This window comes from Lepidochelys olivacea (genome assembly GCF_965140295.1).
Source record: "Lepidochelys olivacea isolate rLepOli2 genome assembly, chromosome: 5".
Classification (NCBI taxonomy): Eukaryota; Metazoa; Chordata; order Testudines; family Cheloniidae; genus Lepidochelys; species Lepidochelys olivacea.
In genome coordinates this window covers 131,304,852-131,326,863 of record NC_140415.1, presented here as the reverse complement: position 1 = coordinate 131,326,863, position 22,012 = coordinate 131,304,852, and the positions used below count along the sequence as shown (strand labels likewise).

The window sequence follows — 22,012 nt, the reverse complement described above, 5'->3', positions numbered from 1 at the left end:
TTCCTCCCCCTAGGAATTCCTCTGTCCCTGCTCCTCATACATTTCATCTACTCAGGCTTCTTGGCACATTTCAGTGCTTCTGTCCCTGCACCTCCAAACCAAGCTCCTTTTCCCCCAGGGCCTTTATAGGATGCTGACCGGTTCAGCTTCTCCCCATCCACATGGCTTAGGGTATGACTACACCAGCGTGGCTCCTGGCGATAAACCGCTGTCTATACAGCGCTTTTCAGCACTAAAACTTTTGTCGCTCAGTTGGGATGTTTTTTCACACCCCTTAATGACTAAAGTTTTAGCACTGAAAATGGCAGTGAGTAATGAGTTGTCCTGATTTTACAGGGACAGTCCTGATATTTGGGGCTTTTTTTAAAATATGGGTTCCTATTACCTCCCATCCCCTGTCCTGATTTTTCACGCTTGCTATCTGGCCAGCCTACAGTGTAGACGCAGCCTTAGTTACACTTCCAGGAACACTGGTCTCCTCTCCCGCCGTGGCCTATGCTGCTGCAGCTCCCCTCTCACTGTTCTGTCCCGAAAAACAGCAGGCGCAGGAGAAGCTAGGAGTAGGAAGCAGCCCCGGCCTGCCTGCTGTTTCCCACCTCACCCAGGAGAGCAGCCCCTAGTAGCTACAGGGGACAGAATTGCTGGCCCGAGGCAGCAGAGTGGAACTCAGCAAATGAAGCGGCCTGGGGGTGGCCTCAAGCTGGAACAAGTGCAGTGAGGTACTGCCAGGCTCCTGTCCAGCTACGGGAGCAAAGGGGGCGGAGCAGGAGCAGAGGACAGCGAGGGGGCGGGGCGATTGGGGCCCGCGCCGCGCTCGGAGCCTCTGCGCCTATTGGTGGGCTGATCAGAAAGACTCCACCCACGCGTAGGGGAACGGCCAATAGAGGAGAGCGATGCGCTGTTATCGCGACAGTTGAGCTGAAGCTGGCAGCGCCATCTTGAAGTCGGGAGAGGCCGTGTCCCTTTTCTGCTCCTAGGGGCTAATAGAAAAGGGGATGGGGGCCGGGCAGTGACTGAGTTAGCTGGGTCCTTGCGCCCCTCTTGTGTGGGTGCCGGAGCGGAGCAGGCGGCTGTCGGCGGGGGAGAATGGTGCAGTCCTGCTCCGCCTACCGCTGCCGGAACCGATACGACAAAGAGAAACCTATCTCCTTCCACAAGTGAGGACGGGGCAGGAGCGCGCCTGCGCGGGGCGGGAGCGCGCCTCGGCGGGGGGAGGGGCTATGCCCAGGGTGCGCGCTGGGGGCGCGGGGAGTAACGGTCATTGGCGAGAGGCCCAGAGCGCGTGCGCACTGGCTACTGGGGCGCGCACTCACCCAGCGTTTGTCCTGCGCAAGTGGGGCCTGTCTCAGTTGCTCCTCCCGCGGGGGGGGAGGGGTTTCTGAGGTGAGGCCCCCGCTGTGCCCTGCGCTGTACAACCGCTGGTGAGAGCCTGCCCCGCCCCTCCTGGGGGAGGAGGCGACCCTGCCTTGGCACCCTGGGACACGTGCCTGGTCAGAGCCCGGAGCAGGCAGCCCTGTCGCCTGGCGTGTGCTGGCCAGCTCAGTGGCATGGCCCTCACCCACAGGCTCGGGGCCTGCAGGGAGACGTAAACGCTGGGCAAACGAGGGGCTGCGCCAGCCGGTCTGACACTGGGTCTGGCTCCAGGCATCTGCACCGCTTGGTTTTTAGCTTCCTAGGAGAACTTGTGACCGAGTCTGAGGTTTCTTCGCACTTTGCAGGTGTCCTGTGAACGTGCTTGTTTGAGGCCTTGTGCTCTGTATTGGAATCCTCCTTGCCACTTGCTCGTTGGGTGGCCTGATGTTGGCCTGTTCTTTTCAGTTCCCCTGAATAATGCAAAAAACCTGCCCCTCGGCTCTGGTCTGTCCACGTCCTTTAAGAGATCTGCAAGCTGATCCACGCAGGTGACCCCTTGTGCCTCCCTATTGTGTCCCTATGCCCAGCAAGGGGATGGCTGTATTTATCAGCTTGCAAAATCAGGTCTTAAGCCAGAGGTGGGCAACCTACAGCCTGCGGGCCCGTCCTGCCCAGCCCCTGAGCTCCTGGCCGGGGAGACTAGCCCCCAGCCCTTCCCCTTCTGTCCCCCCACCCCTGCAGCCATGCTGCTGTGTGGGGAGCGCTCTGGCTTACCGCTCCTGCTGGGCAGCATAGCTTGCCCCCGCGCACCTCCCAGGCTTTTTAATAAGCCAGTCCCGCCGCTCTGAGCAGCATGGTAAGGGGGTGGGGAGCGGGGGGTTTGGATAAGGGGCAGGGGGTCCTGGGGGCTGTCAGGGGACAGGGAGCAGAGGGCAGTTGGATAGGCTTGAGAGTCCCGGGGGGCCTGTCAGGGGGTGGGGGTGTGGATAGGGGTAGGGGCAGTCAGGGGACAGGAAGTAGGTGGGGGGGTTGGATGGGTTGGGGGGCTTGAGGAGGTAGTCAGGGGGCAGGAAGTGGGAGGGAGCAGGGGCAGGCTTTTTGGGGAGGCACAGCCTTTCCTACCCGGCCCTCCGTACCATTTCGCAACCCTGATGTAGCCCTCGGGCCAAAACGTTTGCCCACCCCTGCCCTAAGCAATGGTGCTGAATGTAGCAGTATCAGGGGGCTTTTTGTTCCTTTTTTATACAGCAGCTAGCACTGGGGGTCCTGGTCCATGACTAGTGTTTCTAGATGGTACACCAATACTTTGTCATAAGTGTCTTATATATATCTACAGTACTATTGTCTTGTTAAAAAGCCTTGAAATGGAGCTGAAGGTTTATTTCATTTGCAGGTTTCCTCTCACAAGACCTGATCTCTGCAAGAAATGGGAAGCTGCTGTTAAAAGAAAAAACTTCAAACCAACAAAGTATAGCAGCATTTGTTCAGAACACTTTACTCCAGATTGCTTTAAAAGAGAGTGCAACAACAAGCTACTGAAAGAAAATGCCGTGCCCACAATATTTTGTTATACTGAACCTAGTGAGAAGGTAAAGGTAAACATGAAAGCTCTTTCTTATAATACATACTTTAATTTATGTATACATAAATTATACTGGGGGGAGGGATAGCTCAGTGGTTTGAGCATTGGCCTGCTAAACCCAGGCTTGTGAGTTCAATCCTTGAGGGCGCCATTTAGGGATCCGGAGCAAAACTTGGGGATTGGCTGAGCAGGGGTTGGACTAGATGACCTCCTGAGGTCCCTTCCAACCCTGATATTCTATGATTCTATGAAATACTGTAGTATAAGTATAGATTCTTTTAAAATGCAAAGAAGGGAGAGAAGCAGTGTTACGGAGATATGGATTTAAGTCTGATCGTCTATTTCTGCACATGTGTAGAGAGCAGGAGAACTTAGAAGGGTCCCAAGACATCTAGAAGAGAGGTATGGTAATAACTAGAAATGCTCATCTGTTTTTGTGAAACTATATGGAAAGTTTCCATTAAGAGCAAGCGGTCTTGCGGTTCCACACAGTCACCACCTGAGAGCTGAGCCAGTTGGCACTTGGGGTAAGGGTTATAAATATGTGAATTAGAGTCATCAGCTGATTGATGCAGGGCCAAAGAGATGGTTCTGAAATGAAGGCTGTGTCCCAGTACTTGTCTCACTTTGGGTAAAGGTATAGGTTCCCTATCTTGCTAGAAACCAATGAGTCAAGATGGGTGATGTTAGGATATAGATATTCAGGCCTGTCGGTAAAGGCCTGTACTTTAAGAATTTAGGTGTATTCTTATCACTTGGCTAGTTAGAGGTATAAAAGAAAGAATCAAAATCACTGTCTGCCAGTGTAAGGTCCTTCTCTTCCTGTGACAGTCTGAGGCCCTGTTCTTAGGCTAAGGCCTCTGGCTAAGCAACAGAGGCAGCCATAAGCTGGGAAGTGAACGGTCACATCCTCACATTCCAAACTAGTCACATTGAAAGAAGGTGCTATTGGGCTGTTAGGAATACAATCCTGTCCTGATAGTGCCTATCACCTCCAGAGAAAGGGAAGTGCCTAGAAGATGTGAAAGGAAACTTAGTTTGATAGCATCCTGTCTGGCAAGAACTCACTTATCAATAGCTGGGATGTGAAATCCTCACTTCTGTATTGTTTTGTCATTATAGTTCCCACTTTGCTATTGTTTCTCTGTATAATCTCTGTCTGGTTCTGTGATTGTTCCTGTCTGCTGTATAATTAATTTTGCTGGGTGTAAACTAATTAAGGTGGTGGGATATAATTGGTTACATAATCATGTTAGGATTAGTTAGTTAAATTTCAGGAAAATGATTGGTTAAGGTATAGCTAAGCAGAACTCAAGTTTTACTGTATAGTCTGCAGTCAATCAGGAAGTGAGGGAGTGGATGTGTGGGTGGGGGAGATTGGAATCACGTTTTGCTAAAGGGGGAAATGGGAACAGGGACACAGGTGTAAGGCTCTGTGGTGTCAGAGCTGGGAAGGAGGATACTAAGGAAGGAAACTGGAATCATGCTTGCTGGAAGTTCACCCCAATAAACATCGAATTCTTTACACGTTTGGACTTCGGGTATTGTTGCTCTCTGTTCATGCGAGAGGGACCAGGGAAGTAAGTGGGTGAAGGAATAAGCCCCCTAACAGGTGAGATAATATCTTTTATTGGACCAACTTCAGTTGGTGAGAGAGACAAGCTTTCAAGGTGGAACAGGTAGTTTAGCATAAGTAGTTAATCTATATTTTAAGAGACCATTGAAAGTGAAGTAGCCCGTTAATATGTCTCCAGTGCACTAATGTCTCATTTCACCCACATAGTTGTTATTGGGACAATCACTACACACTTGAATGAACTTACAAAGAAAATTGATAAATGGCAAAAACACCCTATCACCTGTAACACTTTTCACAAAGTGATCACTTTATATCTGACACCTTGGTCCTCATCTTTAATGGTCCCTTGAAAATGTGTGTTAACTACTTATGCTAAACGATCTGTTCCACCTTGTATTTAGCTGTGACACGGACTGAGTACATTTCCCAGTCCTGAAGAAGAGCTCTGTGTAAGCTCAAAAGCTAGTCTCTTTCATCAACTGAAAGTTGGTCCAATAAAAGATATTACCTCACCCACCTTGTCTCTCTAATATCCTGGGACCAATGAGGCTACAACAACACTACATAGATACCAATTAAGCAGTCCGCTATTAGCTCAGGGACTGGAATTAGCTGCTGACTGCAAGAATCTTTGAACTGCTGTTTTTGCTTAGGAGATTCTCATGTGTTTTGGAGGGAACTGAGAGAGGCTGCCCTTCTCATGTTCTGGAGACCCAGGCATATTTTGAAGCCATATTAGAAACTGAAAAGATGAGAAGGCAGTGTGTATTCATGTTAAAGTGTACAAGAGTGTTTGTTCTGTTGCAGACTTACACTGAAATGTATGTAAAGAAACAAAGGTGTGGGGGAGATAACTCCCGATAGGTATCCTTTTTGGGTGACAGATCTGAAGTACTGTCCCACTTTGATGCATCAATAGGATTTGAGAATAAATTGATAAATTAAACAGTAATACATCACCAGGCCCAGATGGCATTCACCCTAAAGTTCTGAAGGAATTCAAATACAAAATTGCAGAACTACTAACTATAGTTTTCAGAGTAGCAGCCGTGTTAGTCTGTAACTATACTAACTATAGTATGTAACTGATTGCTGAAACAAGCCTCTGTATCAGATGACTAGAGGATAGCTAATGTAACACCAATTATTAAAACACACTCCAGAGACAATCCTGGCAATTATAGGCTGCTGAGCCTGATTTCAGTAACAGGCAGATTGGTAGAAACTATAGTAAAGAACAGAATTATCAGGTGCACAGATAAACATGTTTTGTTGGGGAACAGTCAATGTGGCTTTTGTAAAGGGAAGTTATGCTTCACCAATCTATAAGAATTGTTTGAGGGTGTCAAGAAGCATCTGTATAAGGGTGATCCAGGTAATATAGAGTACCTGGATTTTCAGAAAGTCTTTGGCCATGTCTACACTACGAAAGTACTCTGATTTTACAGAAGTTGATTTTTGGGAACAGATTATATAAAGTCGAGTGCATGCGTCCACACTAAGCACATTAATTCGGCGGTGTGTGTCCACAGTACTGTGGCAAGCGTCGACATTCCGAGTGGTGCACTGTGGGTAGCTATCCCACAGTCCCCACTGCCCAGTGGAATTCTGGGCTGAGCTCCCAGTGCCTGAGGGGGCCAAAAATTTGTCGCGGGTGGCTATGGGTAAATGTCATCAGTGAACCCTCCCTTCCTCCGTGAAAGCAACAGCAGACAATCATTTTGCGCCCTTTTCTCTGGATTGCCCGAGCAGACGCCATAGCACGGCAAGCATGGAGCCCGTTCAGCTCACTGCAGCAGTTATGACCATTGTAAACACCTCGTGCATTATCGTGCAGTTTATGCAGAACCAGCACCTGAAAAACCAGGTGAGGAGGGGACAGCAGCACGGTGATGAGGACATGAACACAGATTTCTCTAAAACCACAGTCCCCGGCAATTTGGAGATCATGGTGTTACTGGGGCAGGCTCATGCGGTGGAACGCCGATTCTGGGCCCGGGAAACAAGCACAGAGTGGTGGGACCGCATAGTGTTGCAGGTTTGGGATGATTCCCAGTGGCTCTGAAACTTTCACACGCGGAAGGGCACTTTCATGGAACTTTGTGACTTGCTTTCCCCTGCCCTGAAGTGCAAGAATACCAAGATGAGAGCAGCCCTCACACTTCACAAGTGAGTGGCAATAGCCCTGTGGAAGCTTGCAATGCCAGACAGCTACCGGTCAGTTGGTAATCAATTTGGAGTAGGCAAATCTGCTGTGGGGGTTGCTGTGATGCAATTAGCCAACGCAATCGTTGAGTTGCTGCTATCAAAGGTAGTGACTCTGGGAAATGTGCAGGTCACAGTAGATGGCTTTGCTGCAATGGGATTCCCTAACTGTGGTGGGGCTATAGACGGAATGCATATCCCTATCTTGGGACCGGACCACCAGGGCAGCCAGTACATAAACCAAAAGGGGTACTTTTCAGTGGTGCTTCAAGCACTGGTGGATCACAAGGGATGTTTCACCAACATCAACTTGGGATGACCGGGAAAGGTTCATGACACTTGCGTCTTCAGGAACTCTGGTCTGTTTAAATGGCTGCAGAAAGGGATTTACTTCCCAGACCAGAAAATAACTGTTGGGGATGTTGAAATGCCTATAGTTATCCTTGGGGACTCAGCTTACCCCTTAATGCCCTGGCTCATGAAGCCGTACACAGGCAACCTGGACAGTAGTAAGGAGCTGTTCAACTATAGGCTGAGCCAGTTTCATGACTGGCCAGCGTACTGCGTGCCACTTCTGTTTGTTTCTCCTTGATGAAAACCTGTCCCCTTGGTTGCCTCTAAATTCCCTGTAAGCCACCCGCCCTCCCTCCTTTGATCACAGCTTGCTGGCAAAGGAAATAAAGTCACTATCGTTTAAAAAACATGTATTCTTTATTAATTGATTATAAAAATAGGGAGATAACTCACAAGGTAGCCCGGGTGGGGTGTGGGAGGAGGGAAGGAAAAGGCCACTTCAAAACTTGTTGAATGCCAGCCTTCTGTTGCTTGGGCTGTCCACTGGGGTGGAGTGGTTGGGTGCCCGGAGCCTCCTCCCACCCCCCGCCCCCGTGTTCTTGGGCACCTGGGTGAGGAGGCTATGGAACTTGGGGAGGAGGGAAGGCGGTTAAACAGGGGCTGCAGCAGCAGTCTGTGATCCTACTGCTGTTCATGAACCTCCACCAGATGCCAGAGCACATCCGTTTGATCCTGCAGTAGCCCCAGCGTTGCATCATGCCTCCTCTGATCTTCCTGCCGCCACCTCTCCTTATGTTCATCTGCCACTTTCTTGTACTCTGCTTTTGTGTGCGTCCACACATTCTGCTGAGCTCTGTCAGTGCCGGACGACTGCATGAGCTCACAGAACATTTCATTGCGCGTGCGGTTTTTTTCGCTGCCTTATCTGAGATAGCCTTTGGGACGGAGGAGGGAGGCTTGAAACATTTGCAGCTGCTGGAGGGAAAAAAAAGGGAGTGAAGTATTTAAAAGGATACATTTTACAGAACAATGGCTATACTCTTTCACGGTGAATAACACTATTCGCATTACATAGCACATGTGATTTTGGTACAAGGTCGCATTTTGCATCTTATAGTGAGTGCCTGCGGCTTTGGCATTAGAGATCACACACACAGTGCCGGGCAACAGAATTTGGCTTGCAGGCAGCCATGGTAAGCCATAGCCTTTCGGCTTCTGCAACCTTCATAATAGCAGCGCCCTCCTCTCCTGTACCAAGCAAAGCACGTTGAGTTGGCCATTTAGTGCTGCCGTTTTCCTGTTAACATGCAGCAGCAGAAACCAAACTAACCACCCCTTCCCCCCATTCAATTCTCTGGGATGATTGCTTTACCCCCCCCTCCCAACCGAGTGGCTGGAATCAGGGAAGATCCCAGCTAGCCAAACATGAAAAGCTCAGTGCCAGTGTCCCCCTCCTCCTCCCCCCCCCCCCGGCGTGGCTAACTGCGGGGAGGATTTCTTTTCAGCCACAGTTAAACAGCCCAGTAGGAATGGCCACCTCTGAATGTCTCCTTTATTAAATTCCCCTATTTCAACTAGTTACCATGAATGATATCACTCTTCTGAGGATAACACAGAGAGATAAAGAACGGATGTTGCTTGAATGCCAGCAAACACCGGGACCATACGCTGCCAGGCTTTGTCATGCAATGATACCAGATTATTTGCTACTAGCATGGCGTGGTAAAGTGTCCTACCAGGTGGAAGGAATAAGGCTGCTCTCCCCAGAAACCTTCTGCAAAGGCTTTTAGAGTACCTCCAGGAGAGCTTCATGGAGAGGTCCCTGCAGGATTTCTGCTCCATTAACAGACTTTTCTAGTAGCTGTACTGGCCACGAATGCATCCCAAGTCCTCAGGGCTACTTAATCATTTAAAAAACGCTTGCTTTTATAACATGTATTGCATTTAAAAAGGTACACTCACCAAAGGTCCCTTCTCTGGCTTGGTTGGGTTGGGAGGGTATTTCAGTCAGGGTAATAAAAAGATCCTGGTGTTGGGCAGAACGGTGTGCTGTCCTCAAGCTCGTCCTCCTCCTCATCTTCCCTGTCCACAAAATCCTCAAGCATGGCGGAGAGTACCCCATCATCGGAGTCCACGGACTGGGTTGGGGTAGTGGTGGCGGCCCCCACTAGAATTGCATGCAGCTCGGTGTAGAAGCGGCATGTCTGGGGCTCTGTCCCGGAACATGCATTTGGTTCTTTGGTTTTCTGGTACGCCTATCAGAGCTTCTTAAGTTTCACGTGGCACACTGTTGTGTCCCTGCTGTAGCCTCTATCCCTCATGGCCTCGGAGATTTTTTGAAAAGTTTTGGCATTTCGTCTTTTGGAACGTAGCTCTGATAGCACAGATTCCTCTCCCCACACAGCGATAAGATCCAGTACCTCCTGTTCGGTCCATGCTGGAGCTCTTTTTTGATTCTGGGACTGCATGGTCACCTGTGCTGATGAGCTCGCCTGGCCAAACAGGAAATGAGATTCAAAAGTTCCTGGGGCTTTTCCTGTACACCTGGCCAGTGCATCCGAGTTCAGAGTGCTGTCCAGAGTGGTCAAAATGGTGCACTGTGGGATAGCTCCCAGAGGCCAATACCTTTGAATTGCGTCCACACTAACCTTAATTCGAAACGGCGATATCGATTTCAGTGCTAATCCCCTCATTGGGGAGGAGTACAGATATCGGTTTTAAGAACCCTTTATGTCGAAAAAAATGGCTTCGTTGTGTGGATGGGTTCAGGGTTAATTTGATTAAATCTGCTAAATCTAACAAACTCATAGTGTAGACCAGACCTTTGAGGAGGTCCCTCACCAAAGGCTCTTAAGGAAACAAAATAGTCCTGGAATAACAGGACTCTTATGGATCAATAACTGGTTAAAAGATAAGAAATAAAGAGTAGGGATAAATATTCCATTTTCACAATGAAGAGAGGTTCTGCCAAGGAGCTGTCCTGTTCAACATATTCATTAATGATCTGGAAAATGGAGTGAACAGTGAAATGCAGACATTTGCAATTGCTACATATTTATTCAAAATAGCTAAGTCCAAAGCTGACTGCAGAGTTACAAAGGGATCTCACAAAACTGAACAACAAACTGGCAGATGAAATTCAACACTGATAAGTGCAAAGTAATGCACACTGTTTTTAGGTGAGGAAGTCTGTATAAGGATCACCAAAAGGTTTACTGCTTAATAGTTTACTTAATAAGTTATTCAAAAGTATTCCTAATGCTTTTTGCAAATGTCTGTATGTGTATTAATTGTTCACTAAGGAATTGTAGAGCGCTTTCACTCTTTGCTGTTTATTAGGGCTGTCGATTAATCACAGTTAACTCACGTGATTAACTCAAAAAAATTAATCTCAGTTAATTGTAGTTTTAATCGCATTGTTCAACAACAGAATACCAATTGAAACGTATTAATTTTTTTGGCTGTCTACTTTTTCAAATATATTGATTTCACTTTCAACACAGAATACAAAGTGTACAGTGCTCACTTTATATTTTTATTACAAATATTTATACTGTAAAAATGATAAAAGAAATAGTATTTTTCAGTTCACCTCATACAAGTACTGTAGTTCAATCTCTTTATCGTGAAAGTGCAACTTACAAATATAGGGTTTTTTGGTTTTTTTGGTTGCATAACTGCACTCAAAAACAAAACAATGTAAAACTTTATACCTTACAAGTCCACTCAGTCCTACTTCTTGTTCAGCAAAGACAAACAAGTTTGTTTACGTTTACGGGAGATAGTGCTGCCCACTTCTTATTTGCAATGTCACCAGAAAGTAAGAACTTTTGTGAGAACATCTGTAGCCAGCATTGCAAGGTATTTATGTGTCAGATATAGTAAACGTTCCTATGCTTCGGCTACCGTGCCAGAGAATGTGCTTCCATGCTGATGGCTCTCGTTTAAAAAAGATAGTGCATTAACTAAATTTGTGACTGAACTCGGTGAGGGAGAATTGTATGTCTCCTGCTCTGTTTTACCCACATTCTGCCATATATTTCATGTTATAGTAGTCTTGGATGATGACCCAGCACATTCGGTTTTTAGAACACTTTCACTGCAGATCTCACAGAACACAAAGAAGCTACCAATGTGAGATTTCTAAAGATAGCTACAGCACTCAACCCAAGGTTTAAGAATCTGAAGTGCCTTCCAAAATCTGAGAGGGATGAGGTGTGGAGCGTTCTTTCAGACGTCTTAAAAGAGCACCGCTCTGACTTGTAGGCTCTGAAGTTTTACATTTGAACACTAATTTTTTGGACATAATTCTACATTTGTAAGTTCAACTTTCATGATAAAGAGATTGGACTACAGTACTTGTATTAGACAAGTTGAAAAATACTATTTCTTTTGTTTTTACAGTGCAAATATTTGTAATAAAAATAAATATAAAGTGAGCACTGTACATTTTATATTGTGTGCTGCAATTGAAATCAATATATTTGAAAATGTAGGAAACAGCCAAAAATATTTAAATAAATGGTATTCTATTATTCTTTAACAGTGCAATTATTGATCGCTCTACTGTTTATTAATTCCTACATTCAGGGTTTTTGATCCCATAGCTGTGAGGTTGAACTCTTCTATCTTTTCAGAAAAGAGTGTTACGTGCCTGGGCTATGCTTTAGCGAAATGAAGTGCAAGAAAAAGTGGAATGTAATAGAAGTATATATATTACCTCTGCATTCCCCTCACACACCTTGTCTGTTACATACGCAGTGTTACTGCCTCCAAACATCCAAATGTAGCTCCTCCTGACAGAGCAAGTGTTTTTTTTTTTTTCATTGTACCACTGAGTGACACACCCAGGCTCTACCCTTGGGACTAGAGTGGGTTATTCAATTCTTCCCCTTCGGCACACTGAGTGCACGGAACAGGAGTGATTTGGAAGATTCCTAGCTTCTATAAGGGAGATAATAAATGCACCAATAAGTCTCCTTTCGCTTGCCCCTTTGAGAAGGGAACAGAGAGGATGGTGAGGATAGCAGAAGAACAGCAGAAAAAGCTCAAAGAGATATGGGGGGATGACAGATGGGAAAAAGATGGGGAGAGAGGCACACAGGAGAGTAGGAAAATAAAGAAAATAGCCTGGAAGTAAAGAGGGATTGTAAGTGGAAAATGGAAGGCAGCTAGTAAGAAAGACAGATAGACACAGCGTGTGCAAGAAAAAATGAGCCATTTTCAGGTAAATACACTTCCTTTATACTTTCTTCTCTGATTGTGTTTCCCTGATAGAAAAGATGTGTGGTGGGAACCAAGTTAGACACAAGAGAAAGGGTGAGATGGAGAATATTCTAACCAAGTTGCTGTCCAGGAGGTGGGGTGGCACACCAATACTTTTTAGTCTTCAAAAGCTGCCACAGGACAAATATATCAGGATCAGTGACAGTTCAAGTTCCTGCATCTGACCACTGTGCCTCAACCCATGTGGATGGACCACTTCTAGGGAGCAGAGTGTAATTCTCTCTGTGCTCATTCATTCTTTGGCCCCTCTTTTTGTACTGTTAGTAAGGATGCCTGTTAGTGTAAGTTGTGGAGGTGGATTTGGCGATGCTCACTCGGAGCTGTTGTGATATTACCAGCTCATTTCCAGAGGTTTTAAAATGACCATAGATAGTGGTAACCATTACTCTCCGGGCAGGGTTCAGATTGATGATCTTGATGTAAAAGGCTGTGTAATACTGTTTATTTTAATACTTGTTGCCGTTTTTCCTGTTAGGATCTTTGGAACGAAAACTTAATTGGGTATAAGAAATGCTTTGAATTCGCCCATAATAGGTCCGTGATGGAATACCAAGGGAGCAGGCCACGTATACTGAGAGGGAGATCTTTTATAAAAGATGCCATGTGCCATCACCCAAAAAGTGGAGACTCGAATTGGAGGATACCAATTTCTACAAGTCTTAGTCTGACAATTGTAAGATTGTCCCAAGTGCTCCTAAGGAGGGTGAATTGCTTACTGAGAGACATGCTTTCCTCTTCCCCTTGCAATCTTCCCCACAAAGGGGGCTCTGAGAATTACAGTTGACTAGTACAAGTTTGACCTGATCAAAATGCTTGACATCTTCATGTGTGAGGCTAAAAGATACATTTTGACAAAAACATAGGTTCATTTTATCTGAGGCATACAACTGGGATTGTCAGATTGAAGTTGTGCTAATGTATACTGATTGATTATACATAGGCACCTACAAGAAACTTTAAATCAACACCAGAAGCAAAACTGACTTTCCAGTTACACTCTGCTTAATATCATAGTCTATGCAGAAGCAATGTCTAGGGAGTAGATTAAAAACAGACCCTAAATTGCTTGGCTAGGATGTCTTGGATAGTGCTGTATTTCCATGGTCTACACCTATATATTAGATCTAGCTCGATCGCTCAGGGCTGTGAAAAATTTTGCACCTTGTTAGGTAAATTGGATTCTCACTGTAGACAGAGCTAGGTTGACAGAAGGATTCTTTGTGGCTATTACTTCTCGGAGGGGTGGATTATCTACATCAATGGCAAAACCTCTTCTGTCGATGTAGGAAGCGCCTACAATACTTACATAGTATAAACATACCCCTAGAACCTTGTGCTCTGAGGATTTGGCAACAGCTTATGTAATCTGCAAGTACTTGGGTGAAGTATATGGCATCTCTGTCTCTGACACTGTTAATGCCATTAAACGCATTGAGACCATCAAAGCAGACAGTTACAAAATTGACTTCCAGCTCAATGCACCTTTCACCGAGAAGTTCTTAGCTGTTTTTGCTAGATATTGGATATGCTTACTGTTGTGTTTCAAGAGCAGTGTTTCATGTAAGAGTCCAAACAGATGCAATTCTGAATGCTCTCTATATCTTTGGGGCAGAAAGGATTTAAGTCTTCCCTCTGTTCATTTCCTGTTTTGGGGGGACTTGGGCACATTCCATCTGTGCTAGATAAGTACACCAAGTGTATCTAGGTTAAAGTGACTGAGTTCTTGCAGCTGATAACTCTTCAACCATGTGGTGGAGTTAAAGACTGGACAGTTTATAATTTTATAAGTGTTTTGACAAAGTCTTCAGAAGTGACTAGAGATTTTGGTTGCCTCAATTTCTAGGTGTCCAACTTGAGACTTTTAAGCCTTTAGGGTGGGTCAAACTGAGCATTGAAAACTGAGGTTCCTCAAATCACTAGTCACTTTTGAAAATGTAGGCCATCAAACTTCATGAACAGAATTAATGCTAAAAAGTGGGGTGCTTATCACCTTTATTTACTAATTTCAGCCATGCTTAGTGCATTGTCAGCTCGGTGCTGAAACTGTTGCATATAGATTATAATGTGGCAATTAGATATGCTGTTCACAAAACAGATTAAAATGTACTTTCTGTCTTGCTGTTTTAGACTGAAGAATTTACAGAGCAACCCGAAGATCTGACTGCAGCACCACCACCCCCTCCACCACCCCCTCCTCTGTTACCACCTGCCCCACCGCAACCTTCCTTTCCTTTGCCTCAAATAGATGCAAGATTGGTAGATCCAAGTATTGGATTATTAATGCCTCCTCTCCAGACCCCTAATAATCTTGCCGTTTTCTGTGATCACAACTATACCGTAGAGGATACAGTACATCAAAGAAAGAGAATTCAGCAGCTGGAGGAACAAGTTGAAAAACTGCGAAAGAAGCTCAAGACAGCGCAGCAGCGATGCAGACGTCAGGAAAGACAGATTGAAAAATTGCGAGAGATCGTTCAGTTTCAGAAGGAAAAAGACATAGTGGCAGGAAAAGGCTATGTGATTCTACCTAATGACTATTTTGAAATCGTAGAAGTACCTGCATAAAAACATTGACCTTAATTTTAAAGGGGCAGTGCCAAATAGGCTCTTCAGACTAACACAGAAGTTCAGTTTAAAAACAAATGCTCTCTAATTGTGTGTAAAACCATTCTAAAAATAATAAAGAAGCTATAAAATACTCAATAGACCACAGTTTATTCATTGTCATTGCAGCTTTTAACACTTTTAATTAGGCTTGGCAGAATTAGACTTTTTTTTTTTTGTAATATTGATGGAAAATATCAATGTTTGTTTATTTTTAAGGTTTTTTTGGTTGATAATTTAAATGTTCAGTCCTGTGCAAACTTTTGGGGGGGAGGGTCAGATAATTGTTTAATGACAGTAGATTAAAGCTTTATGTTTTGAATTGCACTATGACTGTTAAAACACAAATTGTCAACATTACATGTCAAAATATACAAAGTAAATGTCCTTAAATCGCTAATAAATTCTCAAGCAGTAATTTTGATTATTGATGAAAATATTTTTCCATTCGTTTATATGAAATTGTCATTTACTGACATTTACCAATGAAAATCTAACCCTTCAATGTCTAGTTTTAATAAACTGAAAAAATGTTTTACAAACATATCTCACAATTAGAATCTGCATTTGGTTTTAAAAATCGCCATGCTTTTAAGAGGGGGAGGATGCAGGTTAAACAAGTATAAAATGTATAACAGAATTTTGGAATGGTTGCCTGGGAGTTGGGTGGGCAAAGAGTGTCTCAGCTGGGAGTGAAGACTATGGGGGGCAAGATTTTCAAAAGCATTTAACATCTGCCTCACTTTGCTCCCACTTCCATAGACTTCAGTGGGAACAGAGGCACTTTTGAAAATCCCACCTATCTTTTATTCTCTGCGTTTTGCAGGATGGGATAGTTTGAGGTTAGAAAGCTAATAATCCTCTGCATGTTATATTGTCAAAGCATTGTATAAACACTAATCCAACATCATTCCAGTGAGTTAGAGAAAGTGTATAGTCAGCCCCATGAAATGCACCCCCTTTCTTCTTTTGGAAAACCTCATGGGAGGAGGGAAACGTTAAAATATCTGACTCTGAAGCTGTAGCTATTGGGAGATATACTCCCCAGAGGAAGCAGGTTTAATACTGCATTGGAAGTTCCATCAAACCCATGTTACGCTATGTTTCTGCTTAGAATGGTATCAGGAAGGCAGCATTCTGCTGAGAGTGGCTGTTTCTAGCAGTGCCTCTGATAAGCCACAGTGTCTAAAGCAGGGAGCCAGGTGCAGAGGGATGTGAGAGCTTTGTGGAAGGTGGGACTATACCATGTTGTCCCCATTTCCTCTTGTGGTGGAGGTGTAGGGTACTCTGCTCCCATATGGCCTAAAACAGAGGGGAGCATGGGGCTCGGTATTATCCCCTTTTTACAAATGGGTAATCTGAGACAGGTTACGACCAAAACTTTCAAACTCATATGCCTAACACCAGGCACCAAATAAATGGCTTGATTTTTCAAGGGTGCTGAGCACTCACAACTTTCATTGCATCCGACTGTGACTTCCGAAATCAGTGCAGAATCAGGATTAGGGTTGGGGGGCCCCTTTAGAATGATGCACTTAGTACAACAGCTTTGAATTTGTGTTATGTCTAATAAGACTTGGAAATCACACCATTTATGTTCATTATCATCTTAGTTTTTTAATGAGAAGCTGCAGTGCTGACCTTGATTTAGTCACTACAAGTGAAATACAGACACACACACACACCCCCACCCCCACCCACCCACCCTTGGCTCAAATCTGTTAGAAAGCAGGAGAGTGATTTTCTGTGTCCACATTTATGCAGTGTGAATTCTAGCTCTGATTAGCAGTTCTAATTCAAGATGGGTTTTAAAAATACCTGTTTCATTTTCTTCTTAGCGCTGCTCTTTTGAACATGGCATTTCAGAATGAGAAATAGAATTTAGAAACAGTTTGATACTCTGGCATCAACCATTCTGAATCTGCTTTCATTAGTGTTTGGTAGTGTTCCTGTATTTAAGAGCATTTTTGTTAAACTCAGGCTTTTTAAGGTCTCAGCTTAATTGTGTACATTCAATATGCATTCCCTGTGGAAATGTAGCAAACAGTTTCAGAGTAACAGCCGTGTTAGTCTGTATTTGCAAAAAGAAAGGGAGTACTTGTGGCACCTTAGAGACTAACCAATTTATTTGAGCATAAGCTTTAGTGAGCTACAGCTCACTTCATCAGATGCATACTGTGGAAACTGCAGAAGACATTATATACACAGAGACCATGAAACAATACCTCCTCGCACCCCACTCTCCTGCTGGTAATAGCTAGTGATCAATTATCAGCAGGAGAGTGGGGTGGGAGGAGGTATTGTTTCATGGTCTCTGTGTATATAATGTCTTCTGCAGTTTCCACAGTATGCATCCGATGAAGTGAGCTGTAGCTCACAAAAGCTTATGCTCAAATAAATTGGTTAGTCTCTAAGGTGCCACAAGTACTCCCTTTCTTCTTGTAGCAAACAGTGTGGTTTAGCTTTAGAGTACTTCTATTCTCTCCCCCCCCCCACCCCCTTTTGCCAAATTGTTTGTCATTTTAATAGTTTTATAAGGGATGTTTTTGTGGTTTCAGATGCAGGGAAAAAAGCATCGGAAAATATAAAACAAAAATGTGCAAACTAATACTCAAGTTTTTTTGCTATTACCCTTAAGTACTTAAAATAAACTGGGAATTATTTAGGTTAAAAAATGGCTAATACAAAAGCATAGTCAGTTCTAAAGAATTGTTAATGTTCACCTACTGATACCGTGCATGGTTATGTGGGGTACAGTACATCAGCTTATTCTTCTTCCTTTTACAAGCATGTTTCTGTGGGTTCCTGCTCTTCAGGCCCCCAACTCAGCAAAGTACCCAAGCACATGCCTAACTTTAAACATGTAAGTACCTTGCTGACTTCAGGCCCAAATGAGTACTGAGATTTTTGGATCCAGAACGCAGTGACTGCTATTCTGTGTGCGTGCTGCCTTATGAAATCCGACCTCCAGTACAGAGGTAGAGTAGGAACTGTGCCCCCAACTGCTTTCACTTCCTCAAATACCACAATGAGTAATGAGTTTTCTGATGGCAACAGGCAAGAGAGGCAGCCTGCCATGCTGCTGAAGCATTTTTATTCCCACTGGAAGCTTCTCTTCACTCCCTGCTTTGATTCCTTTCTTACGGCAGCTAACATAATAGATGACTGTCTTTGCCAGGCCCCCAGCAGCTGTAACTTTACCATGCAGCACTGATGTCTATGGCAAGCCTTTTAGTAAAACCTAACATTCAAACCGTAGCTCATCCTGCTAGAGGTGATTCTTGCCCCACTGGAATCTCCTCTACAGCCGAGGTACTTGCATGCTGCAGTCAATGCAGTATGTGAAGAAGAGGTGGAGGCTGCCCACTACTGGACCTTGAAGTAAAACCATACGTATGGACTAGTTTCCCAAGCATCTCTTCATTAAAAAAAGAAAATCTGAGTAAAACAAACTGGGAAAGTTCCTTTAAAGGGGTTTTCACTGGAATGCACATACCGTTCACACGGTCTGCTGTAAATAACAGCCTGGGTGACTTCCTGTTTTTGCTGGCTGCAGGTCTCCTGTGTGCACGTAGCAGCAGCCTCAAACACTTATTGGAAAAATGTTTGGGGCTGAAAAAAGTGTGGAATGTAGGCTCTGAGAGAAGGCTTTTAATAGTGGTGTTTATCTGATTGCTAATGAAACAAGTGATTTCTGCTCAAATACACATAGCTGCAATTCAAAACCTTGATGAAGAAAACAATTCAGGGAAGTTACGAGTTGTTAAAGTAGGCAAAAATGAGTGAAAATAAAAAGCTGAGAATCTGGACTCGTAGATCACTTTGTAAAGCTTTCATTTTACAATTGACTTTACTGCTTTGCTTGTTGTACTGTCACCCCCTTTAAACAAAAAATATCTTCCTACTGCCCCCAATTTCCCTTTTGCTAGTGTAGGAGGTTCTACTTCAATGCAGGATTCCCTATGTAAATGGCTAATTCCCACTTCTTAGAGCTCTGTGAAGTATCAGGAGTCCATATGTTACGGGGGTATAGTGGCTTAATAAAGAGGAATTCCTGCCTCAGTAGCAAATATTCCGTGAAGGTGGGGAATATTGTATTAACGAGGTGGAATATATGGGCTCAAAGAGTCAAAGGTGTTAACATGACCCTGAAACCATCCAGCATTAAACTCTTTTAAACAAGGTTTGGTATCAGAGACCTTAGCCTGCTTAGTACCATAGCAAACACATCATTCAAAACCCTTTAACCTTTTATTAAAGATACAGAAAAAAAGGGAAAATAGTTAAAGCATTTTAAATGTAAGGTATTAAAGAAGGCTTTCATTGTAACAACACCCCTTTTCCCTTTCAGCTGGAGAGAGTTTTAAGAAGAAAGTTCCTACTTCCCCTCCTTGTTTCACAGTCTCTTAGATGGTATTACAGAAGGAAATAACTGTCTGTCCGGGGGAAGAGAGAATAAGTTAGTTGAGATGGCCTGGATCTGCCGCTGTTAAATCCGATCCCGTTTCTTAGAAGACAGAACAAACACATATACAAAAGGGAAAAGAATAGCAAAGATAGAAAATGCAGCTTCTGTCTAGGGTGTTGATTTTCACTTGCACCCTTGCTGCTGGAAAAACACAGATACAGCACACAGTCTTAACAGCCACTCAGAGACCTGACAAACTTGTACGACCATCAGGCTGTTTAGGGCATTGTATTTAGCTGCTTTCTGGTCACAGCAGTGCTATAAAATACGCAGTTTTGGACAGCTAGCCAGACTCTTATTAGATGGAAGGAGAAAGAAAAGAAATAACACGGGGAAGGAAAAGGACCCATGGCGGGTGGTGAGGACCATATCTCATCCTATGTGATGTTCAGCATTTAGCTGGAGCCTGTGGAGATAAGTGGTGTGATCTGGCTCCTTTTTTGTGGCCTGATCTGGTCAGGACATCTCAGGATTAGGATGAAGAAGGTCTGGGGTCCTAGAAGACAGAGGGGATGTCTGCCATGATGGTGAAGCTCACTCCTTCCTCTTCTTTCAGTCAGCTAGTGTCATAGGTGCCGACTTCTGCTGGCGCCGGTGGGTGCTCGACCCCGCCCCACCCCCATTCCAACATCTTCTCCAAAGTCCCCACCCCAACTCTGCCCCCTACCTGCCCCTATTCCAACCCTTTCCCCAAATCCCCAACCCAGCCCTGCCTCTTCCCCGCCTTCTCCTCTGAATGTGCCACATTCCCGCTCCTCCCCACTCCCTCCCAGAGCTTGTTACGCCACAAAACAGCTGTTTTGCAGCGGCAAGCACTGGGAGGAGAAGCGGGGACGTGGCATGCTCAGGAGGGGAGGCGAGGTGAGCTGGGGGAAGAGCACCCACCAATTTTTCCCCAGGGGTGCTCCAGCCCTGGAGCACTCATAGAGTCGGTACCTATGGCAAGTGTAACAGTTGCCTCTGTCTGTTTCTTCCATAAAGTCTTTGTTTTTTAAGGACCCCAAAAGGGAGTGATGGGTCTTTTTTCCTCTCCAATTAGGCCTAATTTCTGACACACCCATTTTGGTTCATTGATTTCCAGTCTCACACTGTTCTTCTTTAGCAGGCATGATCGTAATAAAGTCCTTGAATTATATCAGTAAGTCTTTTTGTTTGGACCAGTTCAGTCTGTCTCTTTTTATCAGGACAGGATTGTATTCCTAACAGCCCAATAGCACCTTCTTTCAATGTGACTAGGTTGGAATGTGAGGATGTGACCGGTCGCTTCCCAGCTTATGGCTGCCTCTGTTGCTTAGCCAAAGGCCTTAATCTAAGAACAGGGCCTCAGACTGTCACAGTAAGAGAAGAACCTTACACTGGTAGACAGTGATTTTGATTCTTTCTTTTATACCTCTAACTAGCCAAGTGATAAGAATACTCCTAAATTCTTAAAGTACAGGCCTTTACCGACACGCCTGAATATCTATATCCTAACATAGGGCTTTTCCGCTTCCCTGACTACTTGAACCCTCATCAGATGGCCTTGGTATTAAGGAAGTGATGACTTCATGTTTTGGATCCATGCATATACCAAATAACAGCTGTCAGGTGTTAGGATATAGATATTCAGGCCTATCTGCAAAGGCCTGTACTTTAAGAATTTAGGTGTATTCTTATCACTTGGCTAGTTAGAGGTATAAAAGAAAGAATCAAAATCACTTTCTGCCGGTGTAAAGGCCTTCTCTTACTGTGACAGTCTGAGGCCCTGTTCTTAGGCTAAGGTCTTTGGCTAAGCAACAGAGGCAGCCATAAGCTGGGAAGCAACGGGTCATATCCTCACATTCCAAACTAGTCACATTGAAAGAAGGTGCTATTGGGCTGTTAGGAATACAATCCTGTCCTGATAGTGCCTATCACCTCCAGAGAAAGGGAAGTGCCTAGAAGATGTAAAAAGAAACTTAGTTTGATAGCATCCTGTCTGGCAAGAACTCACTTATCAATAGCTGGGATGTGAAATCCTCACTTCTGTATTGTTTTGTCATTATAGTTCCCACTTTGCTATTCTTTGTCTATATAATCTCTGTCTGGTTCTGTGATTGTTTCTGTCTGCTGTATAATTAATTTTGCTGGGTGCAAACTAATTAAGGTGGTGGGATATAATTGGTTACATAATCATGTTACAGTATGTTAGAATTGGTTAGTTAAATTTCAGGAAAATGATTGGTTAAGGTACAGCTAAGCAGAACTCAAGTTTTACTATATAGTCTGCAGTCAATCAGGAAGTGAGTGGGTGGGTGTGGGAAATGGGAACACGGAATGGGAAATTGGAATCATGTTTTGCTAAAGGGGAAATGGGAATGGGGGTAAGGAAATTGGAATCATGGCTAAGGGCAGGAATGGGAACAGGGACACAGGTGTAAGGCTCTGTGGTGTCAGAGCTGGGAAGGGGGACACTAAGGAAGGAAACTAGAATCATGCTTGCTAGAAGTTCACCCCAATAAACATCAGATTGTTTGCACCTTTGGACTTCGGGTATTGTTGTTCTCTGTTCATGCGAGAAGGACCAGGGAAGTAAGTGAGTGAAGGAATAAGCCCTCTAACATCAGGTAATTGACATCAGTATATAAAATGATAATACATAAGAACATTTATATTGTCTGTA

The 22,012-nt window shown here is 44.5% G+C and overlaps 1 protein-coding gene across 2 annotated transcripts; it reads left to right on the top strand.

The window, feature by feature from the left end:
* Positions 1-891: 891 nt before the first annotated feature.
* Positions 892-15,309, top strand: THAP1 (THAP domain containing 1). Of its 2 annotated transcripts, none has more exons than XM_084628128.1 (3): positions 892-1,157; positions 2,747-2,942; positions 14,427-15,309. In XM_084628128.1, the coding sequence occupies exons 1-3, from the start codon at positions 1,087-1,089 to the stop codon at positions 14,862-14,864; spliced, it is 705 nt and encodes a 234-aa protein (XP_084484254.1). In that variant the 5' UTR covers positions 892-1,086; the 3' UTR covers positions 14,865-15,309. The 2 variants fall into 2 exon arrangements, with proteins under 2 accessions (XP_084484254.1, XP_084484253.1); XM_084628127.1 differs by having other exon boundaries at positions 2,747-2,948.
* The last annotated feature ends 6,703 nt before the right edge of the window (positions 15,310-22,012 follow it).

What these genes read in the sequence shown, in the direction of transcription:
- THAP1 (XM_084628127.1), top strand. Translation starts at nt 1,087, where the DNA reads ATGGTGCAGTCCTGCTCCGCCTACCGCTGCCGGAACCGATACGACAAA. An exon ending in AAACCTATCTCCTTCCACAA is followed by an intron (nt 1,158 to 2,746) that starts GTGAGGACGGGG and finishes TTTCATTTGCAG; the next exon opens with GTTTCCTCTCACAAGACCTG. An exon ending in AACCTAGTGAGAAGGTAAAG is followed by an intron (nt 2,949 to 14,426) that starts GTAAACATGAAA and finishes TTGCTGTTTTAG; the next exon opens with ACTGAAGAATTTACAGAGCA.